The sequence below is a fragment of the Xiphophorus hellerii genome, chromosome 7 (assembly GCF_003331165.1).
Source record: "Xiphophorus hellerii strain 12219 chromosome 7, Xiphophorus_hellerii-4.1, whole genome shotgun sequence".
Classification (NCBI taxonomy): Eukaryota; Metazoa; Chordata; class Actinopteri; order Cyprinodontiformes; family Poeciliidae; genus Xiphophorus; species Xiphophorus hellerii.
The window spans coordinates 12,793,125-12,815,013 of NC_045678.1; the positions used below are offsets into that span (position 1 = coordinate 12,793,125).

At 38.4% G+C, this 21,889-nt stretch overlaps 1 protein-coding gene across 1 annotated transcript; it reads left to right on the top strand.

Moving 5' to 3' along the window:
- The first annotated feature begins 14,986 nt into the window (after window positions 1–14,986).
- On the top strand, window positions 14,987–21,545 carry ecrg4a (ECRG4 augurin precursor a). The gene is made up of 4 exons (XM_032567878.1): window positions 14,987–15,123; window positions 19,839–19,886; window positions 19,998–20,167; window positions 21,189–21,545. The coding sequence occupies exons 1-4, from the start codon at window positions 15,012–15,014 to the stop codon at window positions 21,330–21,332; spliced, it is 474 nt and encodes a 157-aa protein (XP_032423769.1). The 5' UTR covers window positions 14,987–15,011; the 3' UTR covers window positions 21,333–21,545.
- Window positions 21,546–21,889: the final 344 nt, after the last annotated feature.

Here is a 21,889-nt window from a genome sequence, read left to right on the forward strand (position 1 = left end):
TGAAAAGTTACTTGTAAGTTAGTGTTATCTAATTTCAAGGGTACAAAAATATTTGCCTCAGAAACTAAACCAAAAATACTTGGTAAAATATTGTGCTTTTTCAGTGTAAAGCTATCAGTCTAGTTTCTCAAGCAGTTCAATCCAACATTATTACCTGGTAGATTTAGGTTTAAACTTGCCTTTTAATTTGACCAACAATTTTTCAAAAGAAAATTGTTGGTCAAATTGTTGGATATAGTATTGACGTTTAGGTGTGGCCTCGCCAGAGTCCTAACTCGAATCTATATGAGGAGGGGGCTAAAGTTTAGGGTGATGGTAAGGAGGCCTTCCAACCCCAAAGACTTTGAGCTCATCACCAAAGATAAACTGTCAAGTAAAAACAAAGTGAAAGTAAAGGATTTCATTCATAATTCCAATAAAGATAATTACTGAAAAGGGGTTTAAATTAGCTGTTACATCCTGTTGTTTCACTCTCATTGTTGTTTTGTTCAGCGTTAATATAAACAACTCCCAATGACGATGTCTTCGGTGCAGTAGAAGGGGTTTCCTGCTTCCTGTGGAGCCACCTGGCAGACATATGCTAAACTAATGTGGGCCGAATTACAACAAAGACGATCCATTTTCCTTTATTACAGAGGCAGGTTTAAAAAAAGGTTTGATTCCAGTCACAGCACCATCCATCAACCACCCCCTACCTCACCTGGCTCCAGCGCGGGTCCAACGTGACGGGCTGGTGGGTAGATGATGTTTAAACTTGCATGAGACACAGTCTGGTGCGCTGAATGTAGCTACGAACAAGAGAAGGAGGGCTGGAGGCCACTGCTGGACAGCAGCTGGGAAAGCAGCTTTATGTGCTTTCAGAAAGGAGCTCAGTAGAAGAAAGAAAACAATCGACCCAATACTGGCTGCTGTCAGGAGTTAAGTTTAATAAAAAGTTGCACAATATGATGCCTGTCAGAGAAAATTGGGCTTTTGAAGCGTGGCATTAATAGTTAGGTATTGCTGGGTTTTTGTTCCATTTTTAATTTTCCTTTACAGTCAAGAAAACTACCAACTACCAACCACTTTCAGTGCAAGTTTAGCCTTGAATCTCAGTGACATTTTGTTTGGAAGATCTAAAGGCAGAAACAACAAATAAAAAGTCATTTATTCCTGCTGCTCCTGGCATTTTGAATGGACAGGCGGATGCTATTCTTTCTATGTAAATTGTGTTTTGATCAGTATGATACTTATGTCTAGCTGTGCAGAAAATTGTCTGTTGGGGAGAAAAAAAATTAAACTGACTGAAAAAAGGCAGGACTATTTGTCTCTAGTTCACATAAAAACCTACGAATAAAGGCAAACGCAGCAGCTTGATAGACCAACACAGGACATGGTGGAGGAGTCGATACTTTGTAGGACAGTTTTCAGGTGTTTGTCTCCACCAGCTTCATGCATCTATTGCAGGATTTCTCCGCTTACTCTTTTTTTTTTTGCAAAACACTGAAGCTTGGTCGGATTAGACAGAAAGTGTTTGTTAATGTCAAATTTTAGTTAGGTTTAGGTCTGGACTTTGATTGGGCGAGACAACTCCAGATGCTCCGCTGTTGCCCTGGCTTTACATTTAGGGTCATTGTCCTGATGGAAGTTGAAGCTGCCCCACAAGCTCAAGTGTTTTTCAGACTTTTACAATTTACGAGCGACTTTAATTGCGTTTCTTATTTAATGGTACGGAGCCCCATAGGGGACATGCAGGATTTTTCTTTTCTTTTGCATTACCTTGCAATAATGTACTGATCAGTTCATGCGGCATAACTGAATACTGAAAGCCTTTCTTACTGTGGCCATCGTACTTTTTGATATTATATAAGGTTTTTGTAAAGTTTTTCCATGTATCTTAATATCTCATTGTGAAATATCTGAAGTTTCATATATCTTTTTCCTTAGAATAGAATTGCACCACAAACCTATGATATAAACAGAAACTTTCCACAAGAAGGAAAGAAAGAAAAAATACATCCAAACTATTTGGACTATTTCTGAGTTATTATTACGGGGTAATCAGTTGTCTGACAGATTTGATTGTGTCTCTTTTGTGTTTTCTGAATTATTTAAACGGTCGTTTTCATGTTCAGTTCCATCTCAACCTTTCACAAACAGATGCAGTGAATAAATAAATTTTCAATCAATTTAACACCAAAGAGTTAAACTCTTTGGTGCTTTTATATGTATATATTTTAGAAATTTTAAATTGACATTTGTGGCTGTATACGAAATAGACCAGCAAATATTGCAGTGAACATATTGCGAGGGACCGTAAAACGTATTGAGAGGGAACGCAAAAGTTTTGTGAGGTAACGCAAAAGAACATTTTTTCCTCATGTTCCTCTAAAAGGCTCCGTATAGTGGAAACACTACAATTGCAAAATTGTGTGTGTGGTTTTTTTTCTGACCAAAGCGGAATATTGAACAAAGTTTTGCACACGTCTGTAATGCAAGTACACCTGCTGACACACCTCTGAGCAGAAAGGTGAAGTAGCAACAGAGCAGTAGTGATGAGGGTAAACAGACCTCACCACTCAAAATTCAGGTCCTCATTGTAAAACTGATTCTTCAGAAACTTTGTTATCTGGAAGCAAATCCTCCAATCAGTGTGAACTGATAAATGTTAAGAATGTCATGAGGTTTCCCTCATTGTGCTGAAGCAGCTTAGAAAGAACTGCAGATGGGTCACTCTTGCCCTTCTTTCAGTAAATACCCAGCACCGATTTTCCAGTTTATGCTGTGTAACAAACTATCTGGTCTTTTCAGGCCTTTGACTAACAGGAACACTGCTGAATGATGTCACCCAAGAGCTGCTCAAGAGATAAAGACTGATGCCATCCTGTAATCGCATCTTGATTGCAGTGACCTCCTCTGTCAGGACACTGCACCCTAACACACTGCAGAAACTGCTTGGAAGAGACATGACAAATTGCCCGAGGCATTTATCTGGCTTTCAATCTTGCCATATCACACTCTGATTAAGTATCTGCAGCACGGGTGAAAACCACGCATACATGCAGAATACTGCCATCCTGCAGAATGCTGGGCTGAAAGGATCTGCTGCCAGCATCTCTTTGTCAACTCCTCAGGTCCTGTATTTATGTGTCCAAGATCTGATTTTAATTTGATTACAGGATAAAATGTATGGAAATAGATGTTTGATTTCAGAAATAAAGTTTAAAAGTTGAGAATAAACTTTCTCTTCATTTTTTTTCTTCATATGACCTTGATTCTCCATCATACAGCTATCTTAAAAACATAAGGAGAGATTTTCTCTACCGTTTTTACTACTTTATTTTACATTATCTCCCGGAATTCATTCTCATTTTTTGTGGTAAGTTTTCTTTTTTGTTCTTATTTTTTACTAATTCTTTGCTTGAACTGTTTTCCTGTTTCCTTTATTCTTGTTTTTTGCTGCTGTCAAAGCAACATCTTCAAATGCCAGCCATAAATATTCTCTTCTGTATATTTAAACTTTGCCTGAAGAAAACCAGGGATCTGTTGTTCTTGCCTGTTTGTTGTAGCTGATTTTCTCAAGTCTATCTTCTGCAAAGCTTCATATTTTGAACAGTTGTTGCTCATTCTTACAAAGCTTTGCAAAAGTATGCACTGCCCATCATATGCTACAACCTCACACTTCAGTGTATTTTGTTGTGCTAACAGAGCAATGCAGTGCAAAGTCACTAATTAAGTGTAAGAAATGTGTGAAACGGAAACCTAAAAAAATAAAATAAAAATTCAATTCAGAGGTTAGCTAATTAACCTCTTAATGGTCACGAGGACACTGGTGTCCTCATGAACTCATCGACTTACATGCAAGTATGTATCTCTAGAGACATTTTGAGTAACACTTTATTTGACGGGTTGTGAATAAGACTGTTATGACACCGTCATCAACATGACATAACTCCTTTTATGAACATGAGTAAATCTTCATAAATATTTATGACTGTTGTCATAAAGTGTCATTCGGTAAATCATGACACTTTTAATACAAAGTTGACATAATTCAAAATGTCTTAGTTATGACAACTTGTCATTAACAAAGAAATCATGATCTGACATAAATTTGTTATAAAAGTATTACTGATTATACTTTAAAAATTATGTAGCTTTATGTTATTAAAGCTAAAGTTGAATAAACTTTAAACTTTAGCTTTAATAACTAAAGTTTACTTATGTCAGATCATGATTTCTTGGTTTGATTTCATGATTTCTTGGCACTTTGAACTGTAATGTGATACACAAATAAACTTGATTTGATTAAAGCAACTGCAAGAAGAAAAATATGAAAAATCATCAAGTCAAGTCAAAGTTTATTTACATAGCACATTAACAACAGCCTCAGCTGACCAAAGTGATTCGCAACAAGCAAAATCACAGGTATATAAATGAAAAAATAGAAATAAAATTAAGCTTAGTAAAACTAATAAGACAAATATAAAATTGGCAGAGATAGCAAAAGCTAGTAGCATGAATGAAAACATTTTGGAAGAAGTTATACTATGTATAACTTTCCTTCCACTTCACTTTATTTCTACCTTATTTTTCATATAAAATACAAATAAAACGTGTTAAAGTTTGTGGTTTTAGTGACAGCATTAAATACTTTTGCAAAGTGCTTTATCTGTGACTTCTTCATCTTCTGCCTCATCCTCAGAGGAGGTCTCCATCCACTCCAGGCCCTCCTGAAGCAATAATAGCTTAATAGTTATACCTGATTTCATCAACACTGCAGACTTTAAGAGGGCCAAGAGTCTAATCCTCTCTACAGATGAATACATCTGTCACACTTTTTGCACACCACCTCAATCTATCTGCCCCCATACGTTTCCAGTGCCACTCTCATTCGCTTCTCTGTCCGCCGTAATTTGCTTGTTTTCTACCATAATACCTCTTAGAAGACACCAAAACCAACTTTGTAGTCCTTTCAGGCACACTCAGAGCAAATATCACATCTACAGCACTCCTTCAGAGGCCAGGCTATTAAAGAGTGCTTGACAAAGGCTGTGATTGTGCCGTCTTACAAACATATGTTCAGGAGAGCGAGAGCTCTACCAGACAAACAGCAGGTCTGCTCGAGGAAAGGGTGAAACTTTCATGTTTTTATTGATCTGGCTTTCAGAAGGAGCCACTTCGGTTGAAAAGCCAAGACTTGTTTATACTTCACAGCCAAGGATGCATCAAGTAGTGGCAAGAAGCCCATAAAAAGAAGTGTAGAGCCAGAGCGGCAGTAATTTGCACTTTTGTGACAACTTCACTATGAGGATTTTTGAAAATCCGTCCAAATGACAATATATACTGACATTGGCGAGTAACACAAAACAACTTTTCTGTTCTGTCTGTGCCATTTAAGAGTGTGGCGAAAATCACATTGACAGCTTTTTTTCCCCTTTTATTACAAACACAACCTGCCTCCTTTTCTTTTCTTGCCAGTTCATCTGTGTGCGCTCCACCTCCCTTTATTTCCAACCAAAGAAATACAGACTTCTGTAAATGTGTGAACTGATGAGCGTCAGAAGCAGCTTTGAAAGTACCTGTTGCAGCAGAGCTAGATTAAATAATGTCATTCCAAGCTAACACAGACACCTCAGAACCAAAATGACTGACAGATTACGTTATTTATGGACGAAGAGTTATAACAGAGGGAACAGGTCCTCAATATTTACAGCTGCTAAGCACTGACAGCATAATGATGGCTCTATGTTTTCTCTCTAGGTTTTATTCCTCTTTGACACATCTCTTTTTGCAAAGTGAAAAGTTCTTCCATACCAAGAACTCGTCTCCTGGCTGCATCTGCTGATGGAAATGGTCTTCACTTATATTCTTTCTTATGAATTTGCACTTTCTGCACTCAAATCCAGGTGGCTTTGCTTTCTAAAGATGACTTATGCCTAATGCTGTGATTATATGAGACATTGGAACGTAAACTATGAGGGTTTTTAATCACACCAACATCTTATCATTATCTAAAGTAAATTAAAATGTATTTTCCTGTCAACAGAGATAATTACTAAGCTTTAATACAGCTAGAATACAGAAATGTTATGTTTCTGGAGAGGACCTTGATTCAGGTGGGATTGCTTCAAATGTATTTACCTTGAAATGGATTCTGTAAATCTGTATGAATGCTGTTTGTTTTGTAAAGTTATATGTGACGAGATAAACATACTGAAAACCGAGTACAACAGACAACGACACCATTCTCTTAGAGGAATCAAACGGCATACATGTGCTCACAAGCGATAAAGCAGCTTCTGATGCAGAAACACAAAAACTAAAATAAAAAACTTGAGTTGTTTTTCATGAAACAGAAACTATTTTGGAAGTAAGAAAAAACATACAGCGATATTTTCGTAAATTGAATTTTGTGAGTCACCCCATGTGGTTTTGCATCACTTTACCAAGCAGAAGACGCTGAAGCATTCACAATTTATTCACCAAACAAGCAGAACTGCTGTAGGTTTCCAGCTCGTCTCATCTCTACATCGTCTATATCACATTTCAATGTGATCAAACTGGACTCTGTATTGTTGGACTCACTGTCAGTGCCAGAAATGGATAAACTGAAAGGGATTTAACATTGATCTGTTTGTGTAAAGTGATATAAGATGGATTTTAACAGTCATTTAGTGCTGAATGAGTAAACTGCGTAGTGGACTGGGTTTAGTTGTAGCCATATTGCATTATCGACACCCTGGGCAAGAATGCAATTCAGATTGGGCTGCATTGCACTTTCACTCTCCTGAAAAAGTCCATTCAGCAAAGAGTGTAATATTTTTAAGATGTTACTGAACAGAAACATTGATAACGGGAAAGAGAAAGTGATCATTTTTTCAAGTAAACAAGCAAAGATACAAAGAAAGAATCAATGAAACAAAGTGTCTGAGCTTACAAGTTGTAACATTCACCTGGCTAATTGTTAAGAGGATTTCTTCATGTGGTCTAAATCAGAAATCAAAGCAAATTAGTCCACAAATTAAGTTATGAATAACAAATCAGAATCAAAAGAGGAATAAGTATTAAACACATAAACATAGCGATGGATGTACAAGACGGCAAAGAAAGCCAAGAACACAGCTGGAATGTGTCAATATTTAGAAATCAATCCTGTTTCTTTTTGCTACAATATAGTAACACAGTTTAGTATTACAAAGGGTTTTTTTAAATCCTGGATTGGTTCTGAGAAGTTCTGAGATTGGTTTATGAATATTAAACTTTATAGAAATGAGCTATTTTAGCCACCAGTTTAAAAACAACACAAAACACCAGGAAAGATGAAAGCAAGATTTTAACATTTTACCTTGCAACAACCAAATATTCAACTATTTGCTTGTGAATAATTTCAGATCAATTTGCTTCTGAAAAAAAATTGCTTCTGGCGTTGTCTTAAATAGCATCTTTTATGCTTCACATTCTTTCCAAAGTAGAAGGTATAAACATATTTCACCCTGCTGCCATCACCTTCAGATTACAGTAATTTCAGCGCAGTACAGAATGAACCTTTGTGACACACAGTATATCTTGCTGTCTATGGGAGTGCGCATGTTGCATCTTGTGTGATGTGCTTTCAGAGACATTACCCTTCAGCCTGAACACATAACCTTGGACCGGCGCTGCCTAGGCAGCGTGAGGTGGGCGAGTTGTTTGTATTCTGGCACATTCCCTCCTCTTTTATTCCATCCTTCCTTTATATTGTTCCAATCAGTCACTTCTGTCTAATTATCTCCTTCTGCTCTGTCCATATATGCTGTGTTCTGTGTCGTTTCTCCAGCGCTACTTTGTCTTCATTCGCTGTGACAAGCAGAGCAGATCTTTTTTCGCTTTCTTGACCTCCACTTTGGTTTTGGACATTGCCTTGGATTTTGTGATTTGCGCACCTCACTCTAATTGAGCTCCAAACCAAACCCGATTAAATGACTCCCTTTGAATGTGCCCTGCCTTGAACTGCATATCTGAGTTAACATAATGTTGGTCAGCGTCACACGGAAATGTTCGGGAGATTTTAGTATGCTTGCTGGATTTACAAAAACGTGACAGTCAGTCAAACCTGCTGGTTTTGGAAATACTTTATGAACTTTCATGAGCCTTATCTTCATGCCGAATTCGGTTTTTCTTCTGTTTCGGCAGCTGCGGCTCGCAGCCTTGTGTGTTTTGTAAATCTTCCTCTCTGCCAGTGTCCTCAAAAATCAAACAAACAGACAAAAAAAAACAAAACAATCCCAACATAGAAGCTCAGCAGATGGCAAAAATAAATGAAGTAAAGCATTGAACTAAAATTGTAGCTCATGACTGAATTGCAGGATGTTGTGTCTGGATAGCACGTGTGAATCCTGTCTGGGAGTTGATTCTTTTTATCTGTGTTCACCCACATTTTCTCAGTCCTCTTTGGATTTGACAGTGGAAAACATTACATGGGTCCTATATTAGGGAGACAAAACGAATGGCAGTGCAGCTTCCTATTTTTGCTTCATCTTCTTCACATTTTGACATGATGCAGGCAACAAAGCATCGTTTTGTGTAGACAAAAATAAGATTTCTTTCGTTTCTGTTAGTTCTCATGCATAAATACTTCTATGCAACATTTATGATAAAGTAGATAAATACAAAAGCAAGTATAAAAGAATGATTTCATTTATTAAAGCAGGAAAAAACAATATCCAGCTTTCTTTCTTTTTTGTGAATATTTAAATGACACTGTTTTGAAAACATTGGTTTTGTTTTACATGTTTTGTACGACTAAATAATTGGGTTTTTTTGGGTCAAACCTCCAGAGTTACATCCTACACAGAACCCATCTGTATTCATGATCTCTGTGTTTCTGCTCTGCCTGCATCCTACTGGCATCATGTCACTTATATAACGCATCTGTGGAATTTTAAAATCGCTTTGGAGGAGTGAAACACGTCCGCGAGTCTCAATTTTGCTGGAAAAGCGAGGCAGACAAGTGAATCTCAGCGTGATTTGATCATGTGGTCCTTGAACATTTTCAACGGTTGGATGGATGGCAGCTGAAGAAGGAATCCAGAGTCTGGCCTCCACCTGCTGAGACACCGCTCCCCTTAGCAGCAGGTCTGGTTTTCATAGTCCAGAGCAACAACCCCAAACTTGAGCTGTGAAGTGTGTTTTGATGTTTAGAGCTAAAAATATAAGTATCATTGAGGCTTGTGAATGTAAAAGAAATCTAGCAGCTGGTTTTATTTGGTTTCTTCAAATCTTAATAAAAACCTTGGAGGAGGAGTTTATATCTGTGCCAGTTTTAAAAAATGGATAACATTTTTTTAAAACTGTGTTTAATTGTGTAGATAATTACACAATTATCTACATTTATATTTTTTATATTCATTCTTTGAGTTCTTCTTATCAGTGACTCGGTCATGGTTCATGAGGGAAACCTGGAAATCTGTCTCCATAGCAACATTCTCCAGTTTAATCTAGGGGTTTCCATTTGTTCTCAGGAAAAAGGGGATTTCCATAGTGGACTATGGGTGGGTCCTCCAAAGGTACACAATATTTATGTCTTGTTCTGCAAACTGCAAGCAACCATTTTCTACTTGGGAACCATGGTGCCAGACTGTCATCCTTATTGTTTCTCAGTATGCTGCAAACTGCTCTAGTGCAGCCTGAAGGTGTTGACTAGAAAAGACCACATAAAACACAAAAAGAAAAGATGACAACCAAAACTAGACAATCTACTCTCCACAACTATCAACTGTCAAGAGGGACCCCAACGTTGCACCCTGGTGGAGCAAACTCTAATGACAACTCTGTGAGGTAAAAGACGTGGTCAATGGTTTAAAGCATTTCCAACACCCTAGAGTGAGTTTTTCCTGGGAAAAGTATGTTGATATATGGGGTTGTCATTCCTCATAAGTACAAGAACCATTACTGATGTTCTTCCAGGATCAAGTGGTGGGCTCACATGCAGGGGTCTTCCTTCCAGGCCAAACCCTGTCGAACCCCAGGAGCAAAGACAAAACCAGTCCAGACCTCACCAAGCACTATGGGCAAGGTTTTTGTTTTAGGTTGTAGTCTGTCGTTCTTTGAGATTCTTAGTAGTCTAACTTGTTCACTGAGGACAGTTCAAGAGACTCTACCTAGAAGGAAAAATACACTGAACGTAACAGCCGGGATCTCAGGTGTACAAACACCTTCCATCACAAGAAGGTGGTGGTTCTGTGCATATACTCAGTGTCGCGTTTCTATATGCAGTGGTGAATTGACACTCAGATAAAGTTGTAGAGATCTACAAAATATATAGAAACAGGAAACACTTTCTTGTACCATCTGTCAATCTAATGGACACTCAGTCTGTAAAGCTCTTATTACAATGTCTGCTTATAGACAACAATAAAGCATTAAAACAAAACATTGTCAGAAGTATCACTTCTGGGATTTTACTTATTTTTTCCTCTACATTTTCCTGCTACATTGCTGTAATTCTACCTTCCCTTATGAGAAGTGTTCATTCAGATGACTTGTGAGATTTAAAACCAGAAAGTCTGATGACTTCTGAACCTCAAAGGAACCTTTGAAGTGAATTGGAAGAATTAAAGTTCAATTAAAATCTCTCCATCTTTTAGGAAAATCTGTCCTTTTTGTACAGCATTTTGTACTTTTGCATTCATCCTGCGCTGGAGGTCTGAGAGGCTCCTGGGACGTCTCAGTGCTGAGGACGCTGCCTCGGGTCACAACACACAACCCAGTCAAATCAAGAGCGACAGGAGATAGAGGATAGAGGCGCACAAACAAGGACAAAGAGTGAAGGCGCAACAGAAGGAAATTGCATTTAGGGGCCAAAGTGCAAAGTGTTTTTATCTGATCCTTTCATGTTCAGATTCCTAATTTCCGAGGAAACAAATTCATATGTACATGTGAGGGTTACGTTTCCGCTTTCTCTTTGTACAGGAAGTCGCTCACACAGAAATGCTCATTTCATGGGTTTGTGGGCAAATTCTGAAAGACCTCCATACTTCAGAGCGTTTACTCACACACATATATCCAAAAGATTTTTCAGCCTACGCTGAGCTACATGTAGACGGGTGGGTTCAAAACAATTATCAAATGAAGGTATAGGAGCTGGCTTTGAAAATATTTACCCCGCCAGGATCGACTTCTCTCTCTGGCCTTCATGATTTTTAGTCCCTCTGTCAGTCCCATTTCTCGCTCCAGTCCGTTTCCTGTCAGAGAATTACAAGTGGTAACTGAGTGGAACAGGACTGATTACTGCGCCTGAATCCACAATGTGGTTTTACGCTTCAAGTAAAATGTTGTTAAAGCGCCTTCTCTGATACTCAGTAGGTGGGTTTCAGGAATTCAGGCATCTGGTCTGTTTTTGTGTTTTTTCCTTTGATCCTTGTCAATGTAAATATGAATCCAAGAACAATGAACTTTTCAAAAGACAGTAATTAGAAATGGGCCTTCTAAAACTATGAGGAATGACATGTATTGACCGACAGCGGAGGCTTGCTGCTTTCACAGAGCGCCTTGTGTGAAGCAGATCAGTTCAGCCCATGTCTTTAATGATCTGTTTGCTCAGAGATGAGCGCCGTGCGAAAGAGCAAAAGCTTCAAAATTACTTTTTTTAATAAAGATGACAAGGTCACTTCCAGCAACACTGAATTAACAGACTTTTGTTTGCATATTCATGTAAGCCTTTTTGTCGTTTTAATTATTTCGCTCACTTGTATCCCGACTCTCCGCCATCTGCTCTTCATTTCTGCAACCGTCTGCCAGCTGCTGGTTTCCTGCATTCCAGTTCGACCCCCGAGACACACAGGCTCTGTTTGTAGTTCCAACCCAAACATCTCCGCTGTCTGACAGACACTTTCTCTATTTCACAAGTGAAACAAAACACTTCTAAATAGGTTTTACTTTTATATTTACTGTTCTACCTAAGCAACAAGCACACTGTCAGCAGTCCCTATGAGATAATGTGCACAACTTTTTAAATACAAAAGAAACGTTTCTGGTAGAAAAGAGTAGTTGAATTTCTCGGGGCGTTCTGTGATGAAACGGTATCGGATTATATTAAGGGTCTCAATAAAAAAAGAGAAAAAGTTCAAAATTGGTTTCAAAAGCACAGTGTTGATGTCTGAAGTTCAGTGTGCAGAGAGAGTTCATTAAAGTGGAGGTTCTTAGGGAAAAGACCAAATCTCCCTTCATCACTATGTGTTAGCAGGGGATTTCCATAAATTAGAATGACCTTCTTTATTACCGAATTACAAAAAAATGGACCATTTGCAATTAGAAGATATGACAGACGTTCAAGTTTGTGAATTCTGCCAGCTTTTATAGTTGAACATGTTCTGCAGAAGTATGCAACCATAAATGTCTAGCTTGATGTCCAAAAGTAACTCTCTGAATGGATAGTAGAAATATAACGACTGAGCCCTGTGGCACACCATCAAAGTGGGGAAAAATATGTATTTTCCAGCCACATAGCACCATTTTATGGCACAATCAAGTAACTGTTACTTTCGGTTGTTACGAAAATGGTGTATATATCAAATAAGACTAAAAAGGAAATGGATTTCACATGATAGCCATATGTGATGCCTTGAAATTCTCTACAAGAACCTCCTACCCTTTCAGACACTCTGCCTTCAGCACTTCGTTACGACAATGCTTCTCCATGATGCAGTTTACAGAGTGTTGTAGTCCGTATGATGAGCTCAGCAGACATGCAGTTCCACCAGGTGATTGCTGATTGGCTAATTGCTGCTGTCACTAGTCTTGGAAACTGCAGATCCAAGAGGAGCTCTGAGTAAATCAGTAGCACTTTGAATCAGAAACGATTAGGCACCCTGATTGGTTGCCATGGGAGATTCATTCAAAACAAGCATGAAAGAATCACAGCAACACTCCAAGTATGTTTTTGATGAATGAATAATAAGATATTGAACTCAAAAAAGTCATATTTTCCCCTCCTTTAATAAATCCCACTCTAATAACCGGCAATTGATTCATTTGTAATCTTGAATGTTCCCATTTGTCCTTTGAATGAAGAAATTCTATTTACTCTCATTAACCACAGATATCTTTGAACAGAAAGCCAGAAGCAGTGGTTGATAATATCTTTTACTTACAGACTCAAATATCTCTCAGAGAGAAAATTGCTATTAAGTTGATAAAGAATGATAAATGCTCTTCCCTTTTCAAAAATAATAATGTCATGATTTGCCAGTTAGAGAATAACATTGAGCACAATCACAGCAGACTATCGAGCTCCAGAACAACTGGGTTTCACTTTTCAATCAAAGCAGGATTTTCTCTTAATTTTCAGCATATACAGAAATAAACTTCAACTGTGTATAAAAAATAACACATATTTTGTTATGGAGGTGGAGTTTCTCGCTTGGCCTGAGGAGTGGCCTAGTTGACCAGGACAAAATCCACTGAATGAACAAACACCTCACTTCCTTCTTCCTGCGAATGTTCAGATAACAGGATGGGTCATTAACAGTTTGGTTTCTGCTTTGACTTTGTCCAAAGCACCACGTCTCAATCCAGCTGGATGTAAGAGAGAAGTGGCTGTGAAAAAGCCCACATTATGATCTTGTGGTGAGGTAAACCCAGCAGCAGTAATTAAAGTAACAATGCAGTGTGAAAGCGAACCGCACCAGGTGAAAATGTAACAAATGTTGCAATTTTGATCCCCAACCGAACCGAGTCTACCGGACCATCAGGTGTGAAAACACCCCTCGTCTGAATCTCTTTTTTTTTGAAAAAGTGGAATAAAACAATTTATAGAGCGGGTGACGCAGTGAATGGTTTGAAAAGAATCACATTTTGGCAGTTCTTTAAAACTACAGGTATGAAAATGACAAAGTCCCTGCTCCAACACAGCGGTTTTAAATGACTGAATTACCTCCTCAGCATGTCTGCAGAGGCCTGGCAGTGAAACAATCATCAAACTAAGGGATCCTTTAAGCTGAACTTCAGCCCTTGAGGCCTGGCACTGAATGCTACGGGTGAACAATATGCGTGTGTGGGCGTGGGTGTGTGTGTGTTTTTAAGCCTCTGTTGGTAAATTTTCCATTGGTATTTAGACTAAAATTGGCCTTTAAGCATCTATAACATTTTGCTATAAAATTATCTAAACATATGCTCCAGTCTGATTGGCATTACCCTCCTTAATAGGAAGAAATATCCCCGTTACCTCACTTATTAACTTACTTCCTGATTGTGTAATGCAGCAGTTTTTGAAAGACCGTCACCTGCAAACACTGCAGAATTGTCCTGTTTGACCCACACTCAACCTACTCCTGCAGGCTGGCCCAATCTGAATGTGGCCATTCATCATTGCGCTCATCAATATATTCTTGCCATAAAGGTACTGTCACAACGTACAAGTCAAACAGATTACCTGGGAAACTTTCTGAATTCTCCCCCAGGACTGCAGGATTGGATGCACAGGGCCAGGCATCTGAATCCCTGGAAGATTCAGATACTGCTGACAGCATCCATCTTCTTCGAAGCTCTCAGATCTAATGGTTGGTTAGATTTGTAAAGAACACCATTCTTGTGCATTTACCAAAGTCTTACTGAAGTCATCTGGTAAGTGAAGTGGATCCTGGTGGGCGGTTTCTGCACCTCCTTTTCATTCTCTAAAAAGAGTAGCCTATATTTTCTCAAGGTACTTCCCTTGCACGTCCTCACACAATCAAACTCCTTCAAAAGATGCAAAACGTTTCCTGTGGGGGAAAAAAATAGCACTGCACGATTAAGAACTCGCAGATCACAGCATTTTAAAATGCATTTATCCCACTTTCTCCTTCATTTCCTGCTCCTTTTGTTGCATGTCTATTCATGGAAAAGTACTTTGGATGCAAAATTCCTTTAAGAAGGAACAAAAAAAAAGCTCTGTTGTAGTGTTATTTGCTTAGGCAGGGAGGTAAAAGACATTCCACTGCCACAGGCCAGTTTCCACTTGGAAAGTCTGTGCAGCCTCCTTCCCTCCCCTCCCTCTGGTCGTCTAGCAGTTTATGAACCTTCAAGGAGTCCTACAAAGACTCAGTGAGTACAAGATGGCTTCCCAGCAGCTCTGTTTGAGGGTTATTGGGTTGGCTGCATTGCTGACACTTACAACTCTCGGAGGTAAGCATATTCTACAATATTTCTTTGGCTTTTCTTCTGCTTCAGTGAGATTTCACTTGTTTTGTGTCTATTCTGCATATTAGCCCAGTCTCTCTTTTTTTTCTTATTCCCTTTTCTGGTGTGGTTGGACACATCTTTGCTCTTGGAGAAGAAAATTAGTTAATTTCTAATAGTGCAACAATTTTATTTTATATAGAGTGAGCCCTAATTCATGCATCTCCCTCAAAATGTGCATTTTATCAATGCAGTTTAAAGTAGAGAAACATTTAAAACCCAGATGCTTTGATATTTGACAAGAGGAAAAATCCATCCTAGTCAATATTATGTTATTGCCAGAGCCGCGTCACGGTTTAGCTTTAATTATAAGCCTGAACTGCATTTCCAGGAACTCATGAATTGTGTTCAAATGAGTCAAAGTCAGAAGGAAATTCTTAGAAAAGATTAAAAAGAAGACGGAGGCGAGCATGGGAATAATTCACACATAACCGAGACCATCTGGGCCCAGGCTGCGTCTGAGTCAATCCAGTCTGACACGGAGAAGGGAAACAGTTCAGAAATCAAGCTTGTCCTTTTAGAATACCTTCATTTTTTTCTTTTGATCACTAAATTTCAACGGTATGGTTTGGATTTCTGGAGTTTCTTTCTGTAATGTTTCTCAAGGGAAATTTTAGCATCGAAAAACATGACTGTAGTTAAAAATATCAACAGTGACTCTGAAATAAATGTACTAAAAAGTGTTGCATTGAAAGTGAAACAAAAAAAAGACATATTGAAATGCTAAATGGTATACATTAAAAACAAAAAACTAATTCGTAACCAAGTTGTCACACTGTGAACAACTTTGGAGTCCTTGGAGTTAATGAAGCGCTGTACAGTGGCAGGCCAGTTACAAGAAGAAAACCTCCATTCAATGTTAAATATAAAAATATTACACTCAGAGTAGGTAAAGGTATGAAGAACTTACATCAAATCAGGGGCATAAAATTTTTAGCATTTTTGTGATTTATGGCTTGTAAAAGCTACAATGTTGGAACAGGAAGCTATATTTATAAAATAACAAGGTTCTCCAGAATAACATGGAGGCATTTAACCCGGAAGGATTAATGATAAAAGAAAGTTTCAACCTTGATGATATTACATAGATAAAGGCACAAAGATTGGTACAACATCAGATCACTCGTACTTCAGTAGAACTTAAATATATTAATAATAATTAATAGTTATCCAGACCTTAAAGACAACTCACTCGTACTTATCAGATATTTCTATGGAACATTCGTTCTAATTATCCACCCAGAAACCAACCAGGTTCCTTCTTGAAACTCATGAGGTATTTTCCCTGATCGATAACCCCGCTCTGTCTAGTTCCTGAAAGTGCATTGTGTGGAAGGAAGCTACATGAAAAGTATACGAAATTACTACTGTAAGTTTCTAAAACATGTTTGAATAATACAATAAATCTTATTCGAACAAGATTTATAAAATGAAAATAAATAAGTGAAAAATTAAAGCTGATTGTGCAGTTTGAGTGTATGAGACCTAAATCAAATTAGTTATTTCTGAACACAACCTTGGCCAATACAGCTGATTCTGTTCTTACTTTTGCAATACTTTTCTGTGCTACTCCACTTCTTAAAGTCAATCAATAAAAACCCTTGAAAGCGAAATGCCAAGTCAATAAATCCATCTGTTATTGCAGAATCTCACTCTGAGCCAAAAATAGTTTTTGCTTTTCAAAGAGAAACCCTGCTCTAAAAGCAGGGTTTAAAAAAAATCTATCTTCAGCTTAACACAGCTCTTTTTTTTCCTTTTTTTTTTTTTTTTTTTAGAAATTCTGGCATTAATGTGTCTTTAAAGTATCATTTCCACTGATTACTTTAAGAAAACATACCGATATTAATTCCCTTTTCGACAGCTGGAGATAAATTTATTCACACCTTTTTTATTTAAGCTAATTGCCTTTGTGTGAGTGACTTTTGAAGAAATAAGCTGTTCCTTTATCGTTTAATTCATCTGCACAAAAACCTGGTTATAATTAATCTCCTCCATCTGTAACCCCGACCACATGGTGAACACGTTCTGCTCGCTGGCAGACGGACTGAGATTTAGAGCTGATGTCTAAGCTGCTCAGTTTACTCTGCGATAGATTTCCTTCAGTCTGCCTCGAGTTTTAAAACCCGGACGATTAAATCCATGTATAAACTCTCTGAGAGCATAGCTGAGCCATTTGCAAGTGCAAATGCACAAAAAAAAGATCATCCAAGTTGGTGAAGTGGAAGATTTGTTTGTTGGTTGCCTCTGGTCCAAGAGTATTTTGAACACAGAGCAGAGTTACTCCTCCGGGCTCTGAAATAGTCGCAGGAAACAGATGCATCAATAATATTCATAAGCAAACAAGCTGAAAACTTGTTCCCCTGGACTTACCAAGTTATTTTCTGGGCTTTCTCTTCCGTTTTAGCATCTTTCGAAGCACAAAATATGCTGCCAGCTAGTTTCTTTATGCTTTTATAGACTAAATAAACAGAGGTTTTTGTTGTGAGTAAAATAATGTATTTTCATTTTGAACATATTTTGTTTCATATGAAATATCCAATGACAAGAACAGCGTACAACATATGATTTAAAGGTAAAGGCGTCATGAAGTTACCTCTTTTAAATGGAGTCTAAATGTTACTGCAGGCTACAGAGTGTCACTGTGGGACAACCTAGTCACGTGGATGTCTCAAAGAGTCTCCCATCGTGATCATATTTATCCTTACAGTTTTATAAACATAAACCTGATTTTGGAGAAATGTTAAAAACGTTACAGGTTATACTCTGTAGGCAACCGTCTGGTGAAATCTCACATTGCACCAGAGGTACCGGTCTCTCTACCTTCACCCTCCCTGCCCTCATCCCCATGCAAATTTGTGCTCTAATCTTCATCCGTGTCACTTTCTAGCAGCAAGTACTTTTGGAGCGCGTCGTGTTCATCCGTCCTAAGTCTAATTTGTCTTCACTATGCTCATCTGAAGGTGTGATTTCTACCCCCTTCCACCTTAAAGGGGTGTTAAATGAGGCTTAATCCACTCTGCAAAAGAAGGAAAATGGGATCTGAGGAAATAGTTGACTTTAAAAATACTTTAAAATCTGCAGCACGGGCTTCACTTTATTGCAACCGACATCCAGATTCTTTCTTCCTTTCTTTTTCTCTTTCTGAGTACTAACAGCTTTGAAGCATAACGTCAAGTCGTGTTTAACATATTCATGAAAGTGGGGGGAAGGGTAAACCTTTCATATTCCCACTCCTTATCCATTTATCCTCATATCGCCTACATAACCTCACATATATTATATGAGTCCAATATGGAATATATGCCATTTAATATTTAACCCATCAATATAGAATTTATTTAAATTTAATTACAGAAGCAAGAATAATCAGTTCCCCTTGAATTGACAAAACAAAAAATCTAGGAGAAACAGAAACATCAAAAATCATCATTCAATAACGAAAAACTGTGAAGATATAAAAAATGTCGGTACAGTGCACGTGTCAAACTCAAGGCCCACCAAAGCTTTTTTCAAAGGCCACACAAATAGGATCTTCACGATAATAGTTTTGTGATTATTACTTTATTGATCAAATCAAATCAAAGCAGTTTTTATGACTGTGTACTGCCAAATTACATCAATGTGAAAATATGTTAAATAATATTGAATATTAAGTTCTCATCGAATTTGGACAAAGCTATTTAACAGTCAATTAAAGCTGTAATTTTATAAAATATGTTGTTTATATACTTGTTAAAACTGTCCCTATGTCCTGACAGTATGAGACAAAATATCTGTGAAAAAAATCAAGTGCTTCTGCCTCCGTTCTGTGCTGCTTCTGCAATGTGTAGAAATGCACAACTCTGTCAGAAACAACCAATCAGATCCAGAACGACGGACTTAGTGCTGCCAATCATCCTCGTGTTCTGTCGCAACAGGCCTTTTGAGGACATTCATAATGTTGATGTGGCCTAAAATGAAAACGAGTTCGACATCCCTGGTTTAATGGGACACTTTTATTACATACTCAAAACAAGACATAACCAAAATCTCACACTGTCACTGTGATTTAACATAATGAATAACAATGTTCCCGATTGTTAATGTATCAAAAACAAAAGTCTGCTCACCTGTTAATATAAAACTGAAATTATGTTCTTATACTGTTTCCGTGGTGAGACAAATGTGTCAAGGTTTCAAAATAAATGACTTTCTGAAAATACTGTAAGGCACAGGTGTCAAACTCCAGTCCTCAAGGGCCGGTATCCTGCAACTTTTAGATGTGCCTCTGCTGCACCACACCTGAATAGAATAATTAGGTCATTAGCAAGGCTCTGGAGAACTGATCTACACAAGGAGGAGGTGATTAAGCCATTTCATTCCAGTGTTTTGTACCTGTGGCACATCTAAAAACTGCAGGACAGTGGCCTTTAGGGACTGGAGTTTGACACCTCTGCTGTAAGTGCTTCCCCAGGTTCTTCCCCCTCTTTTCTTAACGTGTTGTGTTGATCAGACGGATGCATTGTGGAGACATGACAGGCAAAGAATGGGTTGAGTAGAAAGGTTCAAGGTTTCTGAACGCTTCAGCAAAGCACTTTCCTGGATGTGAAGGTTGATTTGAGTTCAGATCAGAATGGCTTTGAACTCAAACCTCTTACGTTTCGATTGGCTCTCCTTTGCAGACGTGTCCAGCGAGAACCGCCTGCAGAAGATCTTAGTGAAAAGAAATGGTAACACTCAGACGCCACCAATTTTTTTTATTTATTATTTATTAAACTGACCCGCATCAGAAAAAAAAAAAAGTCCTTTTAATTTGTTCCCTCTTTCACTAATTTATGTAGTGGCAGAAGCTGAACATGCTCCATCCAAGTCTTCGGTTGCCATCCCTTCGTCTAAGGCCCAAGAGTTCCTGGCCAAGCTGAGCAGAACAAAGAGGAACGTCTGGGATCGCAGCAGGCCAGACGTCCAGCAGTGGATTATGCAGTTTATGCAAATGGGATTTGATGAACAGGTAAGTTATCTTTTACATTTTCGTTGTTGTTGAAAAACCGATGAGTTCTTGGTGTAGCTACCAGACATGAGCACTTTTCTCAAGAATACAGAAAATAAAATGTACTTAATGAGCAGAGATGGAAAGTTGTTCTCGTCTCTACGGTTTAAATTTGACACGACTGCAAGACTGACTGTACAGTCAAGAGTTCACAGCAAGGTCAAGAAGATTCAGTACTTTCGGATGAAATTATGGTCGATTTAGCTTTTACCAATTTGACTTGTGCTTTATCAAATAGCATGCACTTCCTGACTTTAAAAGGCTTCAAGTGAGACATTGTTTTTCTTTTAAACTTAAACTTTTTTTTACTTTAAGTTAACAAGGCATCTAAGACATTAAAGAGTTTAAAAAAGCTAGAATTAGAGAAACTGAAACTTAAAGCACATAGTAAATAAAATACAGAGTAAACATCAGCCTCATCTAAATGATCCCCTATAGAAAGCACCTCTACCTACACAAAAACTGGAATAAATAAATACAGATGAAAACCTGTGTGAGAAACGGCATTCAACGTCTGTGTGACAAACATGAATGCCGTTTCTCACACAGAAGTTTAAAGCTACTCACTGATCCAGACTCAGCTCTCTTTCAGGTCACTGACCACCATGATTTCACCAGAGACGGTGAGGAACAGAGAGCAGAGATAAGAGCAGGGAGGGAGGGAGGCGGACCGCTCAAAATAAACCCCCTGCTGCGACTGTTTCCAACAGCTGACAGCAAGTTACAGGCAGCCATAGCAGCACTTCACCAACACTCACTGAACATCACGCCTCGTGCATATGCCATCGGTTGTTGCTTCCTTAAAAGGCCAAAGCTGTCAAACGATTGGCCTTTTCAAAGTTTGGCTTTCATACATTTTTTTTTTTTTTTTTAATCATGGCGCTGCCTCCTGTCAGTGTCAGTGGATGTCTTATCAGTTGCTGGTTTGGCTGTTGTTGAGTTCACCGAACCTGATCCGTCTGCGGCGTCTTTTTCTCGCCAGAGGCTGGAGGCCGACCTGCAGTACTGGATGGACCACGCCCGCTCCCACGACCAGGGTCGACAGCATCACTACGATGAAAACGCCCCCATCGGGCCAAGGTCTTCTTACAGGCACGGGGCAAATGTCAACTACGACTACTATTAACATCGCCCACGCACAAGCTGTGATAGAAGCTAAAGCAAAAATGATGGCTATAATGCCTGCCAACATTTTCACAGGAGTCCTGCCAACTTATTTTGATTGCATCCGTCAGTAAATCCCTGCAAGTGTTTCTGTATTCCTACAATAAATGAAACTGTTCAGCCTCAAGTTTGGGGCACTGGCTTTTAATAGAAATAAAGACGAGGTTTGTGCTGACTTCTGTCTCCTGATTTTACTATTTAACTTGAGTCATCTTCATTTGAAGCTCATCAAGAAGTTAATTGTAATCAAATTCAAAAGGGAGAGATGATGTGGTTATTAAAGCAGACATTGGTACTGACTTTGGATGTGGCCAAAACCAGCCATGACTTCTCTAATCACCACCAGCTGTAGCAACTTCATGCTGGACCTCCAGCAGTGCTGATTAAGTGACTTTTTCTTCCTTGAAAAATCCTTCCCTTCTCTACTTCAGAAGTGGATTTTTTTTCTTCCACTCAACTTTTCCATAGTACTTTTCCTATAAGCCAACTTCTTTAGTATATTCGGTCACTGTAAAGAGA

What these genes read in the sequence shown, in the direction of transcription:
- ecrg4a (XM_032567878.1), top strand. Translation starts at nt 15,012, where the DNA reads ATGAACCTTCAAGGAGTCCTACAAAGACTCAGTGAGTACAAGATGGCT. An exon ending in GATCTTAGTGAAAAGAAATG is followed by an intron (nt 19,887 to 19,997) that starts GTAACACTCAGA and finishes TAATTTATGTAG; the next exon opens with TGGCAGAAGCTGAACATGCT. An exon ending in AAATGGGATTTGATGAACAG is followed by an intron (nt 20,168 to 21,188) that starts GTAAGTTATCTT and finishes TTTTCTCGCCAG; the next exon opens with AGGCTGGAGGCCGACCTGCA.